This window comes from Plecotus auritus (genome assembly GCF_963455305.1).
Source record: "Plecotus auritus genome assembly, chromosome: 2".
Taxonomy (NCBI): domain Eukaryota; kingdom Metazoa; phylum Chordata; class Mammalia; order Chiroptera; family Vespertilionidae; genus Plecotus; species Plecotus auritus.
Window position 1 is genome coordinate 31,557,500 of NC_137771.1, and position 25,802 is coordinate 31,583,301.

Here is a 25,802-nt window from a genome sequence, read left to right on the forward strand (position 1 = left end):
TTCTCTGTACTCAACATCCCTGCCTCAATCATTTCTTTTCATAAAAATACTGGTACTGAGTCCCATCAGGGTAGGGGGAGTGTTTGAGGAGCTCATCAGAGGCCATTCAGAGCTTCCCATATAGAATTAAGTGCCCCACACAACGCATAGATGATATTAACTATACTATACATGATAAGGCTGATAAGCAAAGACTGTACTGCTGCTAAACAGAGCAATTTACATCTCCCTCTGGTACTAATGATTATTTCCTCAAACTGTCAACATTTTACTTTGAGTTTGAATCTTATCTGTGCTCTAAATAAAAGTACAATTCAGGGATTCTGCTCATTTGAAATAATAGGGGCTAAATTCATGTTCCCATCTAAGATAATTTTTAAAAAGACAAAATATATTAAACTGGTTTTCAAGTAACTGAAAATCAAGCAACCAACCACAGTGATCTCTGGAAGATGGAGCCCCTTATGATATCCCAGCTTACTACCTTAAGAGAGGTTTGAGACCATGGCCCAGAGAAGGTGACCCAAGATTGAGCCCAGTACTCCGTAATTTGAGGATATGGAACTGGGAGTCCAGGAAACCAAGGTGGCTAGAATTTTCAGAACACATTGCCAGAGAGAAGAGAGCTGCGCAGAAAGCAAACAACAGAGATGTGCAGAAATCTCCCTTCAAGTATTCAGCAAAGTACTATTGTTCAGAATGTGCATGTGAGGCAACTACCCAAAGCCAAGGGAAAAACCTCTGAAAGGCTTAAATGGAATAGATCCTGGCACTCACACTAGGCTAGGAATAGTACCTGGTCCCACCAACTAGACTGGAAAATCTCAGTTCACATGGCATTGGGTGGAATACTCAGGAAAATTTTGCTCAGTAGTAGTAAATATTTAGCCTTAAAGTAAGCACTGTTCTGAGCCTGCCAAGCAAATCATAAAGCAAACTCAAAATGATCAAATTATTTCTAAGTAACTTAGTTGAATCTAGGAACAAAGCACAAGAAGGGAATGCAAAAATATCCAGTACCCCAAGGAGGGCAACAGGGGGATGGGAGACATCTCTAATAATGTCAACAATAAGAAATATATATCTAGTACCAAACAGGTAAAATTCACAGTGTCTGGTATCTGATCAAGCCAGGTATGTAAAGAGGCTGGAAAATATAATCAATAATGAGCAGAATAATCAATAAATAAACCGACTTAGAACCTATGAGATCTTAGAATAGCAGGCAAAAACATTAAAACAGTTATGCTCAATAGTTTAGCAGGGAACATGGAAGATATTTAAAGACTCATATTGAACAACTATGTACAAAATAAAAACACACTGGATGATATTAATGTCAGGAGAAGATATTGGTAAACTTGAAGATATAGCAATAAAAATTATTCAGAATGAAACACACACACACACACATACACACACATACACACACACACACACACACACACACAAGAATCTTGAAAAGATGAAAAGAACATTAGTGAGCCATAGGATGACTTCCAAGTTTATGTGATAACTTCATAGACTGTAATTTTAATGCTCAAAGGATAGAAGGGGACAGAAAAATATTTGGAGATATAATGGCTAAAAACTTTCAAAAATTTATGAGAACTACCAGTATTAATCCACAGACCTAAGAAGTTCAATGACAAAAAAAAGAAAGAAAGAAAAAAGAAAAGAAAGAAGACAACTACACTAAGGCATATCATAAATGCTTAAAATCAGTGATAAGAGAACATCTTAAAAGCAGCCACATAGTTTGCATACAGGGGAACTAAGATATGAATGACATTATATTTTCTTATTAGAAACAATGCAAGCAAGAAGGAAGTTGAGTAACATCTTTAACGTATCAGAAGAAAAAACTCTCAACCTAGAATTCTATATTCAGCAAAAATAGCTTCCAAAAACCAAAGGCAAAATAAAGGTATTTTTAGACATACAGAAGCTGAAGAAATTTACCAGGAAACCCACTATAAGAAATGTTAAAGGAAGTCCATCAAGCAGAAGGAAAATGATACTAGGTGAAATTACAGAACTATACAAAGGAAAGAAAATCACTGGAAATTGTAATTACAAAAGTAAAGACATAAGGTTTTTTTATTATTTAAATCCCTATAAAAGAAAATGTATAAACAACAATAATATTGCATTGTAAAGATAATTAAAATTTGTATAAATAAAATGTATGATAACAATAACTTAAATGCCAAGAGAAATCCTAAGTATAATATTGATAAGATTCATATACATGAAGTAGTATAATATTATTGCAAGATAGGCTGATAAGTTAAATGTGTTTACTATAAACCCCAAAGCAACCACTAAAATAATAGAAAACAATTAGCAATATAGTGGAATTAAATTCAACCATATAAATAATCAAAGTGATTATGAAAGGTCTAAATGCCCCAGTGTTAGGCTGAACTTGTCACACTAAATAGAAAGCAAGGCACAATTATATACTGCTTGCAGGAAACTACACTTTAAAAAGAAAGGCACAAATAAGTTGAAAGGAAAATGATATACCATGCTGACATTGACCATATTAATATGAAAGTATATTTCAGAGCAAAGAATATTACCAGGGATAAAGAAGGAATTTTATGATGTGCTAAGGTGTCAAATTCCTTAGATGAAGAAAAAATTATAAGAAGACATAAATAAGTCTAAAATTTATCTGCAGTCAGACTTTTAATAACTTTTCTATGATTAGAGAACAAGTAGACAGAAAATAAGCAAGTATCTGTATAAAAGATTCAAACAACACTATCAGCCAACTTGACCTGCTTGATACTCTCTAACGACAACAGAATATGCATTCTTTTCAAGTGCACACAGAACATTTACCAGGTTAGACCATATTCTGGACTATACAGTAAGGCTTGATAAATTTAAAGGGATTTAAATAATATGAAATATATTCTCTGATACATTGGAAATAAATTAAAAATCAGTAGCAGAAAGTTATCTGGAAACTAAGTATCACATTTCTAAATACCCATAGAGGTATTTAGGAACATTAGAAAGTATTTTCAGTTAAATGAAAATGAAAGAACATTTAAGAATTTGTGGTATGATGCCAAAGTAGTTTTTAGGGAGAAATTTCTAGCACTAAACACTTACATTCGAAAAGAAGAAAAGTTTCATGTAGCTCCTACTTTTAAAAACTAGGAAAAATGAATAATTAACCCCAAATTAAGCAAAGAAAAAAAATAGAGCATAAAATCAAGAGTAGAGCTTAAATCAATCAAATAAAAAACAGAAAAATAATAGAAAAAAATATCATTGAAATCTACAGCTGATTCTTTGCAATGAGGTAAACTTCTGGCTAGTTGATCAAGAATGAAAAGAGAGAAAACATAAATTACTAACATCAAACTAAAGGAGGTAATATCATTATTGAGTCTATAGATTAAAGAGATATTAAAGGAATACTATGAACAAACTTATGCCTTTAAATTTGACCATTTAAATGAAATGGAAAATTTCATGAATGACAAAAATTACCAAAGTTCACTTAAGGAGATAGGAAATATGAATAGCACTATTTTTGCCACAGATCTAAAATTTTTAGAAAATTCCAAGCCTAGATGACTTCACCAATGAATTGTTTCAAACATTTAAGGAAAAAAATAATGCAAATTCTACATACACTCTTCTAGAATGTTTAAGAGAAGGGAATACCTTTTGTCTCATTCTATGAGGCAAACATTATTCTGATACCAAAACCAGGCCAACATTGATAGAAAAGAAAACTTACAGAGTTACATCCCACATAAAAATACATGTACAAATTCTAAACAAAATTTTAGAAAATTGAATCAAACAATATATAAAAATAATTCATGACAACTAGAGTTTAGTTTCAAGAATCCATGTTGATTTAACATTCAGAAATCAATCAGTGTAATTGAACACATGAACACACTATGAAGGAAAAAAAATAAGATTATCTAAATAGATGCAAAGAAAGCATTTGACAAAATTCAGTGTCCATTAACAAAAACTCTCAGCAAACAAGAAATAGAAGGAATTTTTTAAAATCCTAAACCTCAAAGGACATATATGAAAAATCTACAGTTAACATCACATAAAATGCTTTTTCCTTAAGGTCAGGAACAAGACAAGGATGTTTTTTCTTGCTACTTCTATTCAGCAGTGTACTACCAATGAGACCAGGCCAAATAAAAGAAAAGGGGTCCAGATTGAAAAATTAGAACAAAAACTGAAGAAAATATATGGGAAGACTGACCATACCTAATAATGGCAAGGTTATGGTGCAAATAGGATGTTCATAAACCACTGGTGAAAATGTAAAATGGTTCAGTTACTTTGGAAAATAGTTTGGCAGAAAACTTCAACATACTACTGAACAAAAATAAAAATCACTAAGTTAACTAGGAATTGAATAATACATTGTTAACTTGCAAAGTATTTATACCTCAGTACTAAAGCCAACATTTTACTCAGTGGTGAAAAGTAACTCAATAAAGTTATAATGAAAGAGAAATTTCCATTTACAATAGCAGGAAAAATTAATATCTATGAATGAACTAACAATATGTGAAACTTATATAAAGAAAACTTTAGAAAACAGCTTACCAAAAGCATGATCCATTAAAAATTCATAAAGTAGACTTTGTCAAAATTAAGAACTTGTGCTCTACAAAAGATATTGATAAGAGAATGAAAATATAAGCCATATAGACTTGGAGAAAATATTGGCAAACCACATAGCTGACAGCAATACTCTCCAAATTAATCTATTGATTTGATGTACTTCTTATCAAAATTCCAGATGCCTCCTTTGTAGAAGTTGACAAGTTGACTCTAAAATTCACATAGAAATACAAGGGACCCAGAATAGCCAATTGTGGGAAAAAAGAGACAAAGGTAGATGATTTCTATTTCCTGGTTTCAAAACTTACTACAAATCTACAGTACTTAAGACATTGTGGGACTGACATAAAGATAGACATACAGATCAGTGGATTAGATTTGAGAGTGCAGAAATAAACCCATACTTTTATGTTTAATTGATTTTGGACAAAGATGCCAAGACAGTTCAGTGATATTTTCAACAACTAATATGGGGGAAACTGGATATCCACGTACAAAAGAATGAAGTCGGACCCATCCTCCACACCATATATGAAAATTGACTCCAAGTGTATGATAGACCTGAATGTAAGAGCTAAAACTATGACACTCTTAGAAGAAAACAGGAATAAATCTTGGTCTAGGCAATGATTTCTTAGATATGGCACCAAAACCACAAACAATAGAGGTGAACTTGATAGACAAAATTAACTGCTTTTGTGCTTCCAAAGACACTATTGAGAAGGTGAAAAGACAACCCACACAATGGGAGATAATATTTACAGATCATGTATCTAATAAGGAACTTGCATCTAGAAGATATGAAGAACTCTTACCACCTCACCAGTTAAATAACCCACGATTTAAATGGGCAAGGAATTTGAATAGGTCTTTCGCCATATACTAGTATATACAAATAGCCAACAAGCATGTAAAAGATGCTTAACATCATTAAGGAAATATAAATCAAAACTGTAATGAGATACCACTTCACATCTACTAGGGTAGCTGAAATAAAGAAGGCAGACAATAACAGGTGTTGCTGAGGATGTGGAGAAATTAGAACCCTCATATGTAGGTGCTGAGATTGTAAAATGCTGTAGGCACTTTAGAAAACAGTTTGAAATTTGCTCAAAATATAATTGCCACATGACCCATCAGTTTCACATTTAGGTATATACCCAAAAGAGAGAAATCAAAACATATGACCCCACAAAAACTTATACACAAATGTTCAAGGCATCATTATACCTAATAGCTAAGAAGAGTAAACAATCCAAATGTTTATCAACTGATGAATGGATAAGCAAAATTGTATATCCATATAATAGAATGTTATTCAGCAATGAAAATGAAGTACTCCAGATTAACCTTGTAAACAATGCACTAAGTGAAGAAAGGAGCTATTCACATATTATAAAATTCCATTTATGTTAATCTCCAGAATAGGTGAATCCATAGAAACAGAAAGTAGCCCAACCAGTGTTGCTCAGTGGTTGAGCATTGATCTATGAACCAGGAAGTCACAGTTCATTTTCCAATCAGGACACAGGCCCAGGTTTCAGGCTCAATCCCCAGTAGGGGATGGGCAGGAGGCAGCTAGTTAATGATTCTCTCTCATCACTGATGTTTCTATCTCTCCTCCCTTTCTGAAATCAATTAAAAATATTTTAAAAGAAACAAAGTAGATTGATGGTTTTCAGGGGCTTGCCTGAGGGGAGAATGGGGGGAGAAAGCTAGTGGATATGGGGTTTCTATTGAGGGCATGATGAAAATGTTCTAAATTTAGGTGGAGTGATGTTTGCCTCTGTGAATATACTAAAAACCACTGAATTATATACTGTAAAAAGTTAAATATTCTGGTATGTGAGTTATACATATACCTATCATATGATTCATCCATTCCACTTTACTATATTTCTGAAATATGTATGGAAATATAGAAAGTATATTCATATATGTGGATGTTCATAAGAGATTTATTTGTAATAGTGAAAAACTGGAAACACACCAAATGTCCATCAACATGATATACTACTCAGAAACAAAAAGAAATGAATTACTGATTCCATTCAACAATATGGATGAATATCATAATAGTTATGCTAAATGTTACTGTCTATATTTTTAAAACCTTTAGCTAAGATCACACTTAATGGTTAAAAACTAGCTTTCCCACTAACATCTGAAAGAAGGCAAGGATGTCCCTCTCATCACTCCTTTTCAACATCAGCCTGGAAATCTTAGCTATTGCAATAAAATAAGAAAAGGAACTAAAAGGTATACAGATTGGGAAGGAAGAAATAAAACTCTCTGTTCACAGATGACATGATTGTTTATGTAGAAAATCTAAAAGAATTGACAAAAAAATTCCTAGAACTAATAAGCAATTATAGTACGGTTGCCGATACAAGGTTAATATATGAGTCAATCATTTTTCTATATACCAGCAATTAAAAATTTGAAATTAAAAACAATACCATTTATATGAGCACCTCCAAAAATGAAATACTTAGGTATAAATCTAACAAAATACGTATAAAAATTATCTGAGGAAAACTTTAGAACTTAGATAAAAGAAATTAAAAAAAAAAACCTTAAAAATGGAGAGATAGTTCATGATCAAGAAAAGGAAGACTCAATATTGTTCAAAATGTCGGTTCTTCCCAACTTGATCTATAGATTCAATGCAAGCTTAATCAAAATTTCAGCAAGTTATTTTGTGGATATTGACAAACAGATTCTAAAGTTTATATGGAGTGGCAAAAGATACAGAATAGCGAACACAAAATTGAAGAAGAAGAACAAAGTTTGAAGACTGACACTACCCAAATTCAAGAATTACTATATCGCTACAGTAATCAAGACAGTGTGGTATTGATGAGAGAATAGATAAATAGATCAGTGGAACAGTATAGAGAGCTCAAAAATAGTCCCACATAAATATAGTCAACTGAAAAAGGAGCAAAGGCAATGCGGTAGAGCAAAGATAGTCTTTTTAACAAATGGTGCTGAAACAACTGGACAGCCACAGGCAAAAAATGAATCTGGACACAGACCTTACTCCCTTCACAAAAATTAAGTCAAAATAAACCACAGATCTAAATGTAAAACTATACAACTCCTAGAAAATAACGTAAGAGAAAAACAAGAAAATCTTGGGTATGGTGATGACTTTTTAGATACAACACCAAAGGTATGATCCATGAAAGAAATAATTGATAAGCTGGACTTCATTAATACTAAAAGTTTCTGCTCTGTGAAAGACATTATCAAGAAAATGAGAAGACAAGCCACAGATTGGGAGAAAATAACGTGCAAAAGACACATCTGCTAAAGGACTGTTTTACAAAATATACAAAGAACACTTAAAAGTTCAACAATAAGAAAACCAACAACTTAATTTAAAAATGAGCCAAAGATCTTAGCTACCTCACAAAAAAAAGATAATGCAGAAGATTTAAAAATGTGAAGAAAAATGTTTTAAATGCAAATTAAATAACACTACACACCTATTAGAGTGGTCAAAATCCAGAATACTGACACTACCATATGCTTGCAAGGATATGGAGCAACAGTAATTCTCACTCATTGCTTGTGGGAATGCAAAAGGGTACAGCCATTTTGTAAGACATATTGGTGATTTCTTTCAAAACTAAATATACTGTTACCATATGATACAGCAATTCCATTCCTTTGTGTTTACCCAAAGGAACTGAAAATGTTTGACCATACAAAAACCTGGAAATGGATGTTTATTGCAGCTTTATTCATAACTGCCAAAACTTGAAAGATGCCCTTCAGTAGATGAATGAATAAACTGTGGTGTAGCCAGTCAAAGGAGTGTTATTCAGCACTAAAAGGAAATTAGCTATCAAGCCATGAAAAGACATAAAAGAAACTTAAATGCTTATTACAAAAGAAAAGAAGCCTATCTAAAAAGGCTACATACATTCTAGAAAAGAGACAGTGAAAAGATCAGTAGTTGCCAGTGGTTGAGTGGGGGAAGGATGAATATGCAGATCACTGAGGACTTTTGGGCCAGTGAAACTATTTTGTATGATACTATAATGATAGCTATATGTCATTATACCTTTTTCCAAACCCAATGTACAACACCAAGAGAGAGCCCTGCTGTAAACTGTGTGCTTTGAGAGATTATGATGTATCAGTGCAGGTTCATCAATTGTAACAAATGTACCACTGTGGTGGGGGATGCCGGAATAGGAGAGGCTGTTCATGTGTGGGGATAGGGTGTATATGGGAAATCTCTGTATCTTCCTCTCAGTTTTGTTGTAAACCTAAAGCTGCTCTAAAAAAAAAGTCTTTAAAAAACAAAAACAAAAATGAATTACTGATACATTTAACAATATGGATGAATATCAGAATAGTTATGCTGAGTGAAAGAAGCTGGACAAAAAAACAAACAAAAAAAGAGTATATTCTCTATAATTCCATTAAAGACTCGAAAATGCAACTCAGTCTACAGTGAAAGTAGATCAATATTTGTCCGGAAACGGGTCTGGGAAGGGCTAGACAGAAGGATTATAAAGGGACATGAAAGAACATGTCCATGTTCATCATCTTGATTGTGGTGATGGTCTCAAAGGTGTATATATGTATATGGCGTCATGGATGTATCCATATGTCAAGATTTACTAAAGTGTATATTTTATATGAATTATAACTTAAAATTGTTTTTAAAGATATAAATTGATTTATACATCAATGTCAAAATAAGAAAAAAATTGATCCCCTCTCTCCCATAGTTAGTCTGTGTGCTGGATTTACAAAGCAATATACTACATCACTTCATGAAGAGACACTTAGTATATAATAGGTAAATTGGATGGTTTCTAAAAAGAAAACATGAGTACCTAGAGAATTAGGGAGTTGGAAAAGATAGGATGAGAGAGTATTAAGTAAGGACCATTTGAGGCACTCTTGTCCTTTTCTTACTGGTGTGAGTCAATATTTGATGCTTCAGTGGAAAGTAATTTTTCCCCTTCTTCTTACCTTCCAGTGTTTCTTTTGCATGTAAATCTTCCTACGTATTAGGAAGATTTCACAGTGGTTTGTCCCTGGTCAAGCTGTAACCACTTTGAGTCCTAGGCATAAATTTTCAGGTTCCATCTAACATCCTTACTGAAAATGCCACTTACCTTAGTCTGCCTAATCCCCATGGCTTGTTCTCCTCAGTCCTACACACCTCCAAGCAACGAGTTCAAGATCAGCATGAAATTAGAGGCACAGGATCCCAGGAACACCACATCTACCTGTATTGCTACAGTAGTTGGACTAACAGGAGCTCGCCTCCGCCTTCGCCTTGATGGCAGCGACAACAAGAATGACTTCTGGCGGCTGGTTGACTCAACTGAAATCCAGCCTATTGGGAACTGTGAGAAGAATGGGGGTATGCTGCAGCCCCCTCTGGGTGAGTAATTAGACCCAAGTCCTCTTTAACCAATTAATTATCTTCCCAAAATTGTATATCCCATTATGGGAAAGCTTAGGGTCCCCTGCCTGCCTCTTCTTTTTCATATGGTCCAAAAGAAAAGGCCCACCCAAAATAAAATGAGCTGTAAAATCTGGACATCTCCATCTCTACATTAACTTATAATATTCAAGCATCTCTCAAACTCTCCTTTTTCTAACAAAAACCACACCCTTCATCCTTCTTTGTCAGTTCCCATTTACCCTGATAGACAGAATGGAAGGAGGTCTTGCCATTTAATCTGCTTCAAAAAACCATAGAGCTTTTAACAAATCCCACAATAATAACAAGAGGCCAGAGGGAAATCTCCCAATAGAAAGGATGACTATTAGAAGGGTCCCTTATCTCCTTTCCCCTAAATTCTTACTTGGTCCTGGGATTTTCTCACTTTTAATTAATTATTCAGTAAAATGTATTATTTTACTTAAACTAATAACCTAACTAGATTTTTCTCCTCAAGATCAGAGTCATCTTTTTTTTTCTTTTGCCTTAATATACCTGAGAGATTTAGCCCATCTTTTCAGTTATTATAAATCATTATTGCAGTGAGTCTCAATGGAGGATAGAGGGAGATGTGTTATGGCTTATGTAAGGGCTATGTTCCCATCAGGAGGTTGTGCTACATTAATTGAGCATTAGAGAACATGTATTGTTTGAAAGCGCTCCCCAGGTGGTTATTTAGCATTTTCCCCTATTAAAAAAATTATTTGTAATGTAAAATTTCAAATGTATACAAAGGTAGAAAGAATAGCACTGTGAATGTCCATATATCTTTTATCCTTGATAATTATCAACAGAGTCCATCTTGTTTTATCTATATCTTTACACATTCCCTGCCTTCTTCTGTTCCATCACCCGTAGTATTTGTCATTAAATACTTAATATGTATAATTTTAAATACAATTATAATAACATCACATAAATAAATTAATGATACTTTTTAATATCAACAAATTTTTACTCAGTGTTTAAATTTTCTCTGTTTTCTTTTTCTCTCTCTCTCTCACACACACACACACTACAGTTTCTTTGAATCAGGATTCAAATAAGATCCACATATTGCAGTTGATTGATATGTCCCTTAAGCCTCTTTTAATCTTTGGGTTCTCCTTCTCTCAATTTTTTTTCTGGCAGTTTATGTGTTGAAAAATCTATGTCATTTGTCTTCAAAATTTTCCATAATTAGATTTTGCTGATTGTATATCTATAGTATCATTTAACATGTTTCTCTATCCTCTTTCCTAGAAATTGGTAGCTAGATCTAGAGGCTTGATCATGTTCAGGTTCAGTTTTTTTCCCAAGAATATTTTATAGATGGTGGTGTTTACTTCTATTAGGAAGCTTTTTGGTCTGATTGTCCTCATTTTTATAATGTAGTAGTCATTACTGCTTGTGGTCTCGATCTGGGCTTCCCAAATTTTCTTAACGGGTCAAATAGTAAATATTACAGGCTTTGTGGGGCCTTAGATTCTCTATTGCAGCTACTTAACTTTATCTTTGTAATGCCAAAGCAGCCATAGACAATACATAAACAAATGGGCAAGCTGTGTTCCAGTAACACTTTATTTACAAAACGGATGGCGTTGCCTGCTGGCTATAGTTTGCTGACCTCTGATTAAATTTGTCAATTTATCATGCTTGCAAAATGGGGAATTGTAATCTTACCATTCTTTAAGTGGACTATACCTATTAAAAATAAACTTTCATCAATTATTTGGTTATCCTTAGGAATAATTCATGTAAGAAAGATGGTTTAAATGCTTGATTCTTTTCTTTATTTACCCATTTTCAAAATAATGAATTGCTTTACTAACATTCTCCAAAAAATATATAAGGAGGGTTTTATTGTTGCTGTTTAGTATCATTAACTCAAGGATTCATACATATTTGATATGTTTCACTTCATTGCACTAATAGTTTTTATTGATTCTTGAAGTATCCCATCTTTGGCCTCATATGAGCTTCATCAAGTTGTCTCCTAACTCTTTATTATTTGATAGCTCTCTTGGATTTTTGGAATTTAAAATGTTCCTTGCTCATCTGTACATTTCTTGGCCCAAATAAAGAATTGCCTATTTCTTTTAGGTGCCTAGGCTCCTTTTAGTGGGAGGTGGTATTTAGAGACTATAATCTAAGCACTGGAGTGCTCAGTGCAATTGAGTTGATCATTCTTTCTAGGTCTTTTTGGTATTGAGAGGTAGGAGCATCTTTTTTATTAGGATAAAAAAATCATTAGTTTATATTCTTCCTACTAAAATTCAGGACAATGGTGTTTTTACTTTTATCTTCAGTCTCTTAAATCTGTATTGCCTTTGTACCACCCCAAAACTCTAGTTTTCCATGTCACTAAAAATCATTTGTTTTATCCTACAATACATATATACAAGTCTCAGAATAACAATACCAACACTATCACCATTATGAGACCTAAACAATGTTTGAGTTTTTTGCAGTTTTTTTTCTTACCCTTGGGAAAGTCTAATGATGTTATAAGGTCATTTGCATTAGTTTCTCTCTGGGTGGCCATGCCACCAACTTGATATAAACTTAGATTCACTTGTTTAATTTTTAATTTTTAAAGATTGCTTTTTTAGCCTGGCCAGCGTGGCTCAGTGGTTGAGTATGGGTGCACATGCCTGGGTTGTGGGTTCAATCCCCAGTGTGGGGCATGCAGGAGGAAGCCGATCAGTGAATCTCTCTCATCATTGATGTTTCTATCTCTCCCTCTCCCTCCCTCTCTGACATCAATAAAAAAATATATATATATATACATATATATATATATATATATATATATATATATATTTATATTTTATTGATATTTTACAGAGAGGAAAGGAGAGGGATAGAAAGCCAGAAACATCGATGAGAGAGAAACATCGATCAGCTGCCTCCTGCACACCTCCCACTGGGGATGTGCCCGCAACCAAGGTACATGCCCTTGACCGGAATCGAACCCGGGACCCTTCAGTCCGCAGGCCGACGCTCTATCCACTGAGCCAAACCGGTTTCAGCAAAAAATATTTTTTAAAAATCGCTTTTTTAAAATGTTGCTTTATAAATACATAAACGATATACATTGTTCTTAAAGTCAAATCTATAAAACCAAAAATATTCAGAGAGATTCCCATCATCCTATTTCTTTTCTCTTTCATAGGTAATCAGTTTCTTTGACTTTGTTGGTTTAAACTCCATTTTTAAAAATATAAACAAATATATCTGTGTGTGCATGAGTGTGTACATACATAGATATGTAACCTCCACCCTCTTATGTAAAGGACAGCATTTTATGCTGTATTTTTCTCAACTTTGCTTCTTTCATTTAATGATATGTCCTAAAATGACTTCTTAGTAGTTTGGAGACATACTTCAATCCTTTTTATAACTGCATGGTGCTGGATTGTTCTCCACCTACTTTATGAATCACTATTTAGAAGTATCTTGAGAGTCTATTAAAAATATAAGGTCCCAGGGATAGTGATGATCATCAAAGTAAAAATATTTCCACAAATTCTCCAGAAATGTACAGATCAAATAGGAGAGTAAATCAAACCACCCATAACTCATGTCCAAATATAAGTAGGAGTCAAGAATATCACAAATTTCAATTACATGTTAATCTACATATTCAGATAAAAAGATCTGAAACCAGTACAGTCAATAACAGATCCATACCAAAAGGAAGTGTTTTATATAGGTGGGAAGTGCATAAAAAAGAGGACAGTTGGGGTTTAACCTAGCTAACATCACCCCAGAGAAATATAGTCCCATTCAGAGTGGGAAATACTGAGAACACAGCTAAAACCTATTGGATTGGCTATTGGGGAATCAGAAGGAAGAGAGTGAATTGAAAGTGTAAGGAACTAGAGATAGCAGTCTTGGGAAGATAACTACTTTTGGGGGGAAAGGACACATAATTCTGAAGGAAAAGAAAGAAGCAAGGAGTAGCAATTTATACAGGAACAAAAGAGAATCATAAAATCAAAAGATATACCAACCCTCCCATCCCAACCCAAACAGGCTCATCTACTAAAGAAATTATATTTCCCTATGCCAGTGGTCGGCAAACTGCGGCTCGCGAGCCACATGCGGCTCACAAGCCGCAGTTTGCCGCTCTGTTGGCTGATGAGTTTGCCGACCACTGCCTTATGCCAACAGAAATACTCAAGATCCCTGCCAAAACAGAACCTCATGTTTTGCTGGTCCAGGAAAATGTAAGACATTTCAAATGATTAGTAATCAGCAGTCAACATCTGTAAAAAGTTTCTATGTGAAAAAAAAGAAAGAAAATAAAGGTAAAACCATTTTAACTAATGAATATCCTACTGCCAAAATCAATGACTGACCAGAGGAAAGCTGTTGTACAACAACTCAAATTCAATTAAACAAGTATTGACAGATAGGAAATACACTGAATCATAAATTTTAAAAGTCAAACTAGAAATGCACAATGTACATCACATAAAAGATGTGAAAACAATTTTCCAAACTCAGGAAAAAATTGAAAAAAGATAAAATAATCTCAATTGAAGACTCAATTCCCGGGTACTTGGCTCAGTTGATCATTCCCATAAGCCAGGGTTGCGGGCTCAATTCTCGGTCAGGGTACATACAAGAATCAACCAAAGAATGTGTGAATAAGTGGAACAACAAATCAATGCTTCTTTCTCTTTTCCCTCCCCCTTTCTTTTCTCTCTCAAATCAATTTTTTTAAAAAAGTTGCCCCTGGCTGGTTTGGCTCAATGGATAGAGTGTCAGCCTTTGGATTGAAGGGTCCCGGGTTCAATTCCAGTCAAGGGCACATGCCTGGGTTGTGGGCTCGATCCCCAGTAGGGGGCGTGCTAGAGGCAGCCAATCAATGATTCTCTCATCATTGATGTTTCTCTCTCCCCTTCTCTTTTCCTCTCTGAAATCAATAAAAATATATTAAAAAATCAAAAAATAAAAAGTAGGGAAACATCCAGATACTTTTTATGAGGCAGGTAGAACTTTGATATCTAAACTTGATTTCAGCACATACAACACACACAGAGTCATGTATGAATGTGGTTTTAAAAATCTTAAATAAAATATTAGGAATTAGAATTCAACATATTAAAACAATTCATAATGGCAAAGTAAAGTGTTTTTTCTGAGAGTAGATGAGTGGATAAAAAAAGCTGTGGTAGCCCTAGCCAGTTTGGCTCAGTGGATAGAGCATAGGCCTGCGGACTGAAGGGTCCTGGGTTTGATTCCAGTCAAGGACACATGCTCGGGTTTCAGGCTTGATCCCCAGTTGGGGATAGGCAGGAGGAAGCCGATCAACGATACCCTGTCATCATTGATGTTTCTATCTCTCTCTTCCTCTCCCTTCCTCTCTGAAATCAATAAAATATATATTTAAGAAAAAAAAGCTGTGGTAAATTTTACACAATGGAATACTAAGCCATAAAAAAAGAAGGAAATCTTTTTTGCAACAGCATGGATGGACCTGAAGAGTATTATGCTAAATGAAATAAGCAAGTCAGAGAAGGAAAAATACTTATATGTGGAATCTAATGAACAAAATAGAAACAGAGTCATAAATACAGAGAACAAACTGACAGCTGTCAGAGGGGAGGGTGGTTGGGGGGCCAGGTGAAAAAGGTGAAGGGATTAAGTAAAAAAAAATAACAGTATGGTGATTACAAGAGGGAAAGGAGGGTGGGGAAGATAAATGGAGATAGAAGGAGATTTGACTTTTGGTGGTGAACACAATACCATATATAGATGATGTATTATAGAATTTTACACTTGAAACCTTTATAATTTTATTAACCAATGTCAGCCTAATAAATTCAATAAAAATAAAATTTTAAAATGATGCTCAAATCTCTAATAATGAGGAAAATGCAAATCAAAACCACAATGAAAAATGCACTTCACACCCATTAGGATTGTTGCTTATTATCAAATAGAGTAGCAAATGTTGGTGAGGATGTGAAGAAATTGGAACTCTTGTGTATTGCTAATGGTGCAGCCACTATGGAAAACATAGCAGTTCCTCAAAATTTTAAAAATAGAATTACTATATGATCCAGAAATTCCATTTTAGGGTATATAGGCAAAATAATGAAAGCAGGATTCAAGCCGATATTTTTTATACCTATGTTTAGCTGTATTATTCACAGTGAACAAAAGGTCAGAGGAACCCAAGTGTTCCTCAGCAGAAGAATGAATGAACAAAATGTGGTATATACATACAGTGGAATATTATTCAGCCTTTAAGAGGAAGGAAATTCTGACGCATGCTATAGTGTGGATGAACCTTGAAGACATTTTGCTAAGTGTTTCACTTATTTCAAGCCAATAACAAAGGACAAATACTATATAATTCCACTTAAAATTGAGAAATTCACAGAAACAGAAAATAACATGGTGGTTGCAGGAGCTGGGAGGAAAGTGGGGAATGGAAAGTTATTGTTTAATAGGTACAGAGTTTCGGGTGAGGAAGATGAAAAAATACTGGAAATGGATGGTGGTCATGGTTGCACAACACTGTAAATGTACTTAATGCCATTTGTTTTTGAGAAAGGGAAAACATATGCATATACACACATACACATGTATAACATGCAGGAAATTATATTTTTACAGACATACTTTTATAAAAAGAAGCACTGGAATGTTACACCAGAAAATAATGAAAAGGTCACAATCTGTTGGGAGTAAGAAAACAGTAAAAATTACAGGAAGGAGAATGAGACTTCTCTGAGAATACCCTTTTATATTCTTTTGATTTTTAAAATGTAAATGTTTTGCTTAACAAAATTAAAAAAGATGAATGAAGCATATTCTAAAATTGACTACAAACAGAAACAAACTGAACTGAGGATATAATAGACATCATAACGACATTGAAAAAAGAATTAATTCAAATAACCTGAACACAGAATCTTCTCAATATACTTTTAATGGGGCATATTTTAAAGAAAAAGTGGAACTGCAAAGAAATTGTGACTTTTTCTTAATGTTAATGGGTTTGTATGTATTAAAGATAGAGCAAATGAGTAAATAAGATACAAATATAGAATGGGAGATGAATAACCTTGCATATAGAATTTGAATTGGAATTATCTGTATGAACTCTTTAAAATTAAGATACCTTCAATTCAAATCATTCATGTACAGGGCTGGGCAAAAGTAGGTTTACTGTGCCATTGTGACATTCTTTTGAGTTAATAAAGCTAATATAATAATCATAACCTGCATGTTCCATATATATATATATATATATATATATATATATATATATATATATATTCCCCCCAAGTTCTGTTTATTGAAAAGGCCTAGAAGCAATGACACCTCAGAAGCAATAAGCATACCTTGGTTTCTAAATCACATTCTCTACTAAAAGGAATCAAGATTTTTGGAGAAATGACTGATTCTAAGGCTGAGAAGAAGAGAAAATATAAGATGATTCTGGAACATTTTATGTCAGAAAGGAGAGAATTCTCAAAGAATGATGAGAACATATCAAAAGGATACAGGAGCCAACTTGAAGGGGTTCTTACTAACCAAAATTGAAACAATATGAGTATCAAAAAGAATAAAAATAAAAGAACAATGGTAATAGCATCCATGGGTCCCTAGTGATATATAAAGAAAAAAGAGTTGCAGGGAGCCCTAGTGGGTTTGGCTCAGTGGATAGACTGTCAGCCTGTGGGCTGAAGGGTCCCGGGTTCGATTCTGATCAAGGGCACACGCCCGAGTTGTGGGCTCAATCCCCAGTTGGGGCATGCAGGAGGCAGTTGATCAATGATTCTCTCTCATCATTGATGTTTCTATCTCTCCCTCCCTCTCCCTTCCTCTCTGGAATCAATTAAAAAAAATTTTTTTAAGAGTTACAGGGAAACATCTTTTTTATGGAATGCCAGCTAATAAAATATAGGTGGAATGGTAGAAAATTACCATTTTAATTTATTCAGGGAAGGATAATCAATGAATGTTGAAACCAGAGGGTAAAAAAGCTTATTGGAAAATATGATATTCACATAATCTCAAAGTTCTTCCTACTGATTGCCTATTAACTACAAAGGGGAATTGCAGTGAGGAAATCTGCAACTTAACAACTGATCAAATTTAGTATCATCAATAATTTGACAAATTGACACTATGTGCCTCTTGAAGTAAAGCAGTGAGAAGTACTCAACATCACTTGTATAGTATTTATGTTAAAACTGTTTAGCAGCAATGTAATTGTAAGCAAACAATCCAAAAAATTGCAAATTGTGGGACATTTGGTAAAATAGCTAGCCCAGACTCTTCATGAAAAACAAAAGATAACAAGGCTATTGTAGATTAATGGTGTCTAAAGAAACATGACAACCAAATGCAATATGTGATTCTTTATTGGACCCTGTATTTTAAAAAATTAAACAAACATGTTGGGGATAATAAGAATATTTTAATTAAAGTTCTTGGGTATGGTAATATTGCAGCGTTAAAGGAGAATGTCTTTGTTCTGAGGACAAATGTACTGACATATTTGGGGGGTGAAGTGTCATGATGTCTCTAACTTTCACATAGTCCAAAGGAAAAAGTGTGTAGATATATGGAAACAAAATGTGGTGAAATGTTAGTTATTGAATCTAGGTGAAGGATGCATAGTTGTTCATATACTGGTTTTGCTATTTTTCTCTAGGTTTAAAATTTTTCAAAATAAAAAGTTTTGAATAAATTATGTATGTAACTATACATATATATGTGTGTGTGTTCATGTTCCCCAGGCCTCCTCTGGACCTCTCCCCAGAGTTGCTGAATCAGAATCTCTAGGTAATGGGGCTTGGGATTCTGCATGGTAAATGGCTCTCCCGAGACTCTAATGCAATTGATCTGTCTATATTTGGGAAGCATTGTTCTAGAAGAGCATTCTTCTCCATTAAAATCTTGTATGGTGTGTGTGTGTGTGTGTGTGTGTGTGTGTGTGTGTGTGTGTGTGTGTTCTGTTCACATAGGAACAATCATTACTCCCTTGCAGAGTCCTCTAGGGGGAAAAATGGGAAGGTAGAATGATTCACCAGAGAAGTTATCAATGCTGCCAGCCTTTTCCTCACATACCCTTGTTTTACTGATCTCTTCTACTAAAGACTGACTGTTTCTTCTAAACAGGTCAGTCTGGATCACTAGTTCTCAAACTTGGCTGCCAGTTAGAATCATTTAGAGAACTCAGTGTGTAGGCCTTAGAGCAGTTAAATCAGAATGCCTGGGGGTGATTCTGATATATTTTTTAATGCTCCCCAAGGGATTCCAGTGTCCAAGTTTGAGAGTCCTAGATTTAAAGCAGAAGTTGGCCTCTGTGAGACCACTAGCCAAGTATGTCAGGATCCTACTACAAACTCTCTGCTCAAGAAACTTGATCACGTGCTCTGGTGTATTTGTGGTACATTGACTTGAAAGGAACCCTTTGTATGTTCCTGTCACTGATCAGCCTTCTCATTTGCTAAGCAGTCTCCAGGGCTTGTCAATAGAAAAGGGAATTTTTAATGCATAGCTCATTTTCTGGTCACAGAAATTTGAACTGTTTATAGAAATGTGGGGGGGGGGGGGGCGGTGAGGGGACAAAAACAAAATTTTAGAGTGAAGTAACTTAACCATGGTGGCTTAAATGCTTATTTATAAAGTTAATTTTTACAATATTTACTGAACTTCTTTTTTCTGCAGCAAAGCCCCTGGCATTGGGTAATGCCAGACCATCTATACTATGACTATCTCAAGATTAGTCACAACCCCCATCTCCAATTAAATTAACCTGAATTGTGTTTGAGTCTGTATATGGGAATGTAGCAGCAAAGTGGTGATAGAGTCCTATCAGAGGTAAAAGGAATTCTAACAATCTTTCCCAAGTACAATCACTTCTTCCTAAGAAAAGACAGTTTATTCAACATCTCTCTTCCAATTCACTTCTTGTTTCTCTCAGACTTGGGGTAGCATGGAGATAGGTCACCAAACCTCAGTTTGGAAGCACTGCTTTAATTCAGTCTCCTCCTCTGACAAATATAGAAATAAGAAAAGAGAAATGAATTGTTCGAGGTTGTACAGTGAGTGACATATTTCTGTACATATATTTGTATATGTACATGTATGTAAACCTTCTCTGGGAGGAGAGAATGAGTTGGGAGTGTCATGGAATCATCTTGACAGCCATAGAGTCTAATAACTTCACGAAGCTTAGAATTATTATATAGGACAATGGTGGGGTGGGGAGTAGGGCCCATAACATGTGGTTCCTGATATGAGTGCTATTCTGTTACCTACCACCAGGGGGCATGAACTATGATTAGATTCTGGACCTGTTGCTCTTTTATTTAAGTCCAGAGCTTCAAGAAGTCGCTGTTAAGTTTAAACAGCTGGACCCTAACATATTTAGTAGACCTCCCCCTCCCCCCCCCCCACCATCTGGTGAGCACCTGGAAGCTTTTATGACTGGTTCCATGTCAGTATTTTTAAGGTAAGCACAGAACACTTGCAGCATGCCTAGGTTTAGAATTAGAGACCTGGCTTTGTAAAATTCACTCAGCCACTTAACTAGCTTAGTTGTGTGTGGATACTGATAAGTTGCTTTACTTTGACTTTTAACCTTGAATTTCAATAGCTTCACCTGCCAGATCATTAATAAAGTCTGCCACACATGATTTTTATAGCATTCATCAATTCCTGGCACCCATTTAATAAATGGAGGTTTTCTTCTTTGTTCAATAAAACTCTTATGGAGCTTATATTCCTGTTGGAAAATACATACACATTACAAGGGAAAATAAAGAAAAATTCAGGCAGTGATAAGAGTTTAGGATAAATAGCAGGGAGTGGGATTTAGAAGGCTATTTTAGATAGGGTAGTCTAGGAATGCCTCTCTGAGGAGCTGAGATTTCAGCAAGTACTAATTGTTAAAGATTTGAGGAAAGGGAAGGGTTTTCGTGGCAGAGGGATAAAGCTTGGAATGTTTGAGGAATAGAAAGGCCAGTGCGTGGATGACAGAGGAGTGATAGGAAATGGGTTATAAGAAGTAAGCAAGTTCCAGATTATGTAAATCTTCTTAACACACATAAAGTGTTTAGATTTATTTTGTATTATGGGATGTGAGCATAAATGTGTGATCTGATTTATATTTTAAAATACATAAACATATTCTGGCTGCTAAGTGGAAAACACAGTAGGAGGCAAAAGTGGAAGCAGGGAGTCTGTTACAAAGCTGTTGCAGTAGTCCATGCAAAGTCTGACTGTGGCTTAAGTTAGGGTGATTAGTAGTGAGTGAGAATATATAACGGTGAGAAATTATTTGATTTAGGATCTATGAGATGAAAGAGCCATCAAGACTTGCTAATTAATTGTATTTGAGGGGTAATAGCAAGGGAGGAATCAAGAGTGAGTTAGTGTAGGCTTTTTGGTCTGAGCACCTGGGTTTAATAGTGCATTAGATGAGATGAGATGATGAGGAAGGGAACAAGTTTGGAGGGAGCAGCAAAGTCAAGGGTTCTGTTTTTGCCTTAGCCAGTTTGGCTTAGTGGATAGAGTGTTGGCCTGCGGACTAAAGGGTCCCGGGTTTGATTCCAGTCAAGGGTTCTGTTTTTGCCTTAGCCGGTTTGGCTTAGTGGATAGAGTGTTGGCCTGCGGACTAAAGGGTCCCGGGTTTGATTCCAGTCTAAGGCCACATACCTCGGTTGCAGGCTCCCGGCTCTCATCTGGGGCATGTGGGAGGCAATCAATCGATGTGTTTCTTTCACGTCGGTGTTTCTCTCTTGTCTCTCCCTCTCCCTTCTACTCTCTAAAAATCAATAGAAAAAATACCCTCAGGGGAGGATAAAAAAATAAAAATTCAAGCACTTTTGACTTTCAGGTAGAGTTATAGAATAAAGCAGTTGGAAATACGAGCATGAGACTCGGGGCAGAGATTTAGGCTGGACATGTATATTGGCAGTCACTATTTGACAGGAGAAAAGTGGGGATTGTGAAATGACCAGGCACTGAGGTACCCACCTGTCCTTTTCTTTGCAAGCACCCAGGCCACTGTTTAATTTGAGACCTTCAAATGATCATTTTTCTTCTTCCTGCTTTCACAAACTTATGACTTCAATTCTTTTTACCTAGAGAGATAGTATGGAAGAATTGAGTGATAAAATATTTGAAGATATTAATGTGATGATTAATAATGAAGGCTCTGGAAACAGAGAAGTTGGGTTTAAATCCTGTCTCTTGAATATTGTATTTAGTAAAATTATAGACTTAGATATTTTACTTAATTTCTCTGACCTCAGTCTTTTAATCTATAATATTATAAATAATAGCCAGCATTTGTCTAACATTTAGCATATACCAGGCAGAATTTTAAGTCCTTCACATGTATTTATCCTTAGAACAACCCACTGAGGTTGTTTTCGCCACACATAGACTGGGCCTGAACTTGAATTTCTTCGGAAATTCAAATTTTTTTCTTTTAACCATGATAAAGGAAGAGTAGTAGTCAAGATTCTTTGGGCTATGAGTGAAAAAAAAACAACTCAAACGAAGTTAAAGGAGGGGACAGGAATTACAGACTCATATAACGGAGAAGTCTAAGGCCTGATAATTGAGTATGTCTGAACACAGGGCTTTAAACACTATCATGTCTCTCCATCACTTGCTGTACCTTGGCTTTATTCTCAGTTCTGTTCTCCATGTAGCAATGCCAAATCTACAAACTCTATCTAGCCATGATCTTGGAGAAAGACTCTCCTCCAATATGCATACCATATCAGAAAACAGTTGATCCAGCTTGAGATATACATGCACACTCTTGGTCTAGGGCAAGGATGGAGAACCTTTTTTCTGCCAAGGGCCATTTGAATATTTATAACATACTTCCCTTAATATAAAATTATGCTGCTATGTAAAAAAGCTCCTAGAGTTACTGAACTTCAAGTCCCGCCTGTGGTTGCCTTGGCAGGGTCAGACCAAATGATTTTGTGGGCTGGATGTTCCCCACCCCTAGTCTAGGGGAATCTAATGCTCTTGAATGGCATTATTTTCCATTCTACAGTTAGGCAGGAGAGCCATGTGACAGACATTCTCAACAAATCACATAGAATTAGGATGGATTTTTTTCCAAAAGGGGGGAAGGGAAGCTAGACAAGCCAAAAAAGTGATGGTAGTTTTAGATTAAGTGATAGGGGCATCCATATTGCTGTTGCCATTGTTGGTGTAATTGAGCTACCCTAAGTTATCTTCCAGCCTAAGAGGCTTGGCTTAGCCTAGCCAGCTTTGAGACTAAAAGTTTAAAACATATAGGGTGGTAAATCTTATTAGTTCTATTTTCTTCTCCCTTCTTGCTTCTTCCCCAATAATTTAATTATAATCCCCAAAGCTGATTCTTCCTTTTTCATTTTATCTACACACTGTTGAACATAGTGGTTAAGAGTGTGGGCTCAAGGGTCAGATTGCCTGGGTTTCAATCCTATCTTTGTCATTTGCTCACTTAGAAATCTTAATCAGTTTACTTTATATATCTTTTCTCATCTATAAAATGAAGATAATATCTACCTCACTGGGTTGCCTTGAGGATTAGATGGTCAGTGGAAAGTGATTGGCACAGTGTCTGACCCACAATAAAGAGTTTTAAAATATCAGATTCTATTGTAATTTCCAGCTCTGCAGCTTTGGTGCAGCCTATCTGTTCTTTTGTCAGAAATGGGAAGGCTATGAAAAAAGTACTAGATTTTGATATCTCAGGAGAGAGTTGAAGCCAAATTGAAAGAAGTACTTGGAACTTCTTTCCACTAATTGGGAGATCTAACTACAATAATGATCTTATTTTTATAATTAATTAATTAAATGGTACATTCTTATTGACTTTTCCTTACTGAATGACAATGGACAATTAACCTCTCTAGGCTTTTTACTTTTTTGTAAAATTAATATCTTTAGACAGGATGATCCCTTTCATCTTCATCATTGCCTGATCCTTCATTGGTTAAGTAAAATTGAAGATCAAGAAGTGTTTTGTACTTGGTGTGTATGTGTGTGAAAGAGAAGTGAGAGAGCGCACACACCAAAGAATGAGAGAAAAAGAAAAATAGTTTACATTGAAATAAACTAAAAAGATTTACTTATATATTGAGTTTATCAATTGACATATTTGGTTTCTTCTTAAGAGATTATTAAGAAGAAGAACTTTCACACTCTGCTGTCTAGACCATTTCTAAGTATTTGTTAATTTTATCTCACATCATCTATTTTAGATTTTTCAAGGAAAACTTTTTAGGCGCTATGAATCTGTAATACTTGTCTTGGAGTCAGGCCACTTGGTTGGGGACTTTGTTCCACTACTTGCTTTGCAACATTACACTTGGGCAAGTTACATACCCTCTATGTGCCTCATTTTCTCATCTGTCTAATGAGGCATTTCCTCTATTTAACCTTTAAGTCCTTTCCTAACAGTCTATGATTCTGTAACATATCACAGTGTAGGTTATGGAGGAGTAGCTGGATTCCAAAGGGAAAACTTGATATTGCCATTTCCTTTGAAACATATTTTTTTATCTGTTGCCTATTATGTTTGCTGCAGGATTTCGGTTGAATGCCTCCTCTTGGCCCATGTTCCTTTTGAAGACACTAAATGGAGCTGAAATGGCTCCCATCAGGATTTTCCACAAGGTACGGTGTCCCTCAGATATCACCAACTCTAAATTGCTTAAGGTCATATGCTTATATTCTTTCAATTACTTAGCCTCTGATATCTACATTATATTTATGGCCTGAGGATGCCTTCTCAGAAACTAATTCAGCAGACGAATTGTTTAATACCTTATGAAGCAGCAATTATCCCCAGAGGATAATTATAAATATAGACTATAAATTATGATTATTGGTTTTTGGGTCCTAGCTCTACCAATAATAAGCTATGTCCTTTTGACTTCATGTATAAAGTGGGATTCTGTCTATCTTACAGGATAGTTAAGTTAAAATGTGTTTACTAGTAAAGTATATAAAATGTGATATAAATCTAAAGGAGCTGTTCTTGTTATAGATCTTGGAATTCGTAAAGTTCATATACTAAACAGAGAGAAAGAAAGGAGACAATATTTGAGTATCTATAGTATGTTTGGAGTTTATATACACTATCTCACTTAATACCCACACTTTCAGAAACAAGAAATATTTCCATTTAATAGCTAAGGAAACAAATACTTTTGAATAAGGAACTTACTTGCCCAAGATCACATGGCTAGTAAGTGGTGAAATAGGGATCAATAACCCGTATTCATTTTTCCTTATTTCTCCAGGGATGAGGCATTCAGTCTGCTCTCAGTTGAATTCTTTATCTTTAATGAGGTTAGAGTTATAAAGGGGACTGAATTAGTGTTGCCTGTGCTGCTATTAAAGTCTAAACCCTAAAGCACTCTGGCTGGGCAACTTAAAAACCCTTTAACTACAGAATATCTCAAAATGTTTGGTGGGGGCAGGGGACAACAACTCTTCTTTTAAATGCTTTGTTGAGCTTACTAAAAAGGAAGAAAACTCACCCTAGCCGGTTTGGCTCAGTGGATAGAGCGTTGGCCTACAGATCGAAGGGTTTTGGGTTTGATTCTGGTCTAGAGCATGTACCTCGGTTGCAGGCTCCTCTCTGGCCCGGACCTTGGTCAGGGCATGTGCAGGAGGCAACCAATCAATGTGTTTCTCTCACATTGATATTTATCTCTGTCTTTCCCTC

General features: G+C 35.1%; 1 protein-coding gene across 15 annotated transcripts in view; it reads left to right on the forward strand.

Moving 5' to 3' along the window:
* SCMH1 (Scm polycomb group protein homolog 1) overlaps positions 1-25,802 on the forward strand; it is a 136,052-nt gene that overhangs the window by 53,508 nt on the left and 56,742 nt on the right. For 7 of the 15 annotated variants that reach the window (XM_080653461.1, XM_080653451.1, XM_080653459.1 and 4 more), the window contains 2 exons: positions 9,802-10,036; positions 24,657-24,745. In XM_080653461.1, the coding sequence (XP_080509587.1) occupies positions 9,838-10,036; positions 24,657-24,745 (288 nt within the window). In that variant the 5' untranslated portion in view covers positions 9,802-9,837. Of the gene's footprint in view, positions 1-9,801; positions 10,037-18,846; positions 18,893-24,656; positions 24,746-25,802 lie in introns of all 15 variants that reach the window. The other 8 variants (XM_080653462.1, XM_080653465.1, XM_080653463.1 and 5 more) reach the window with 3 other exon arrangements.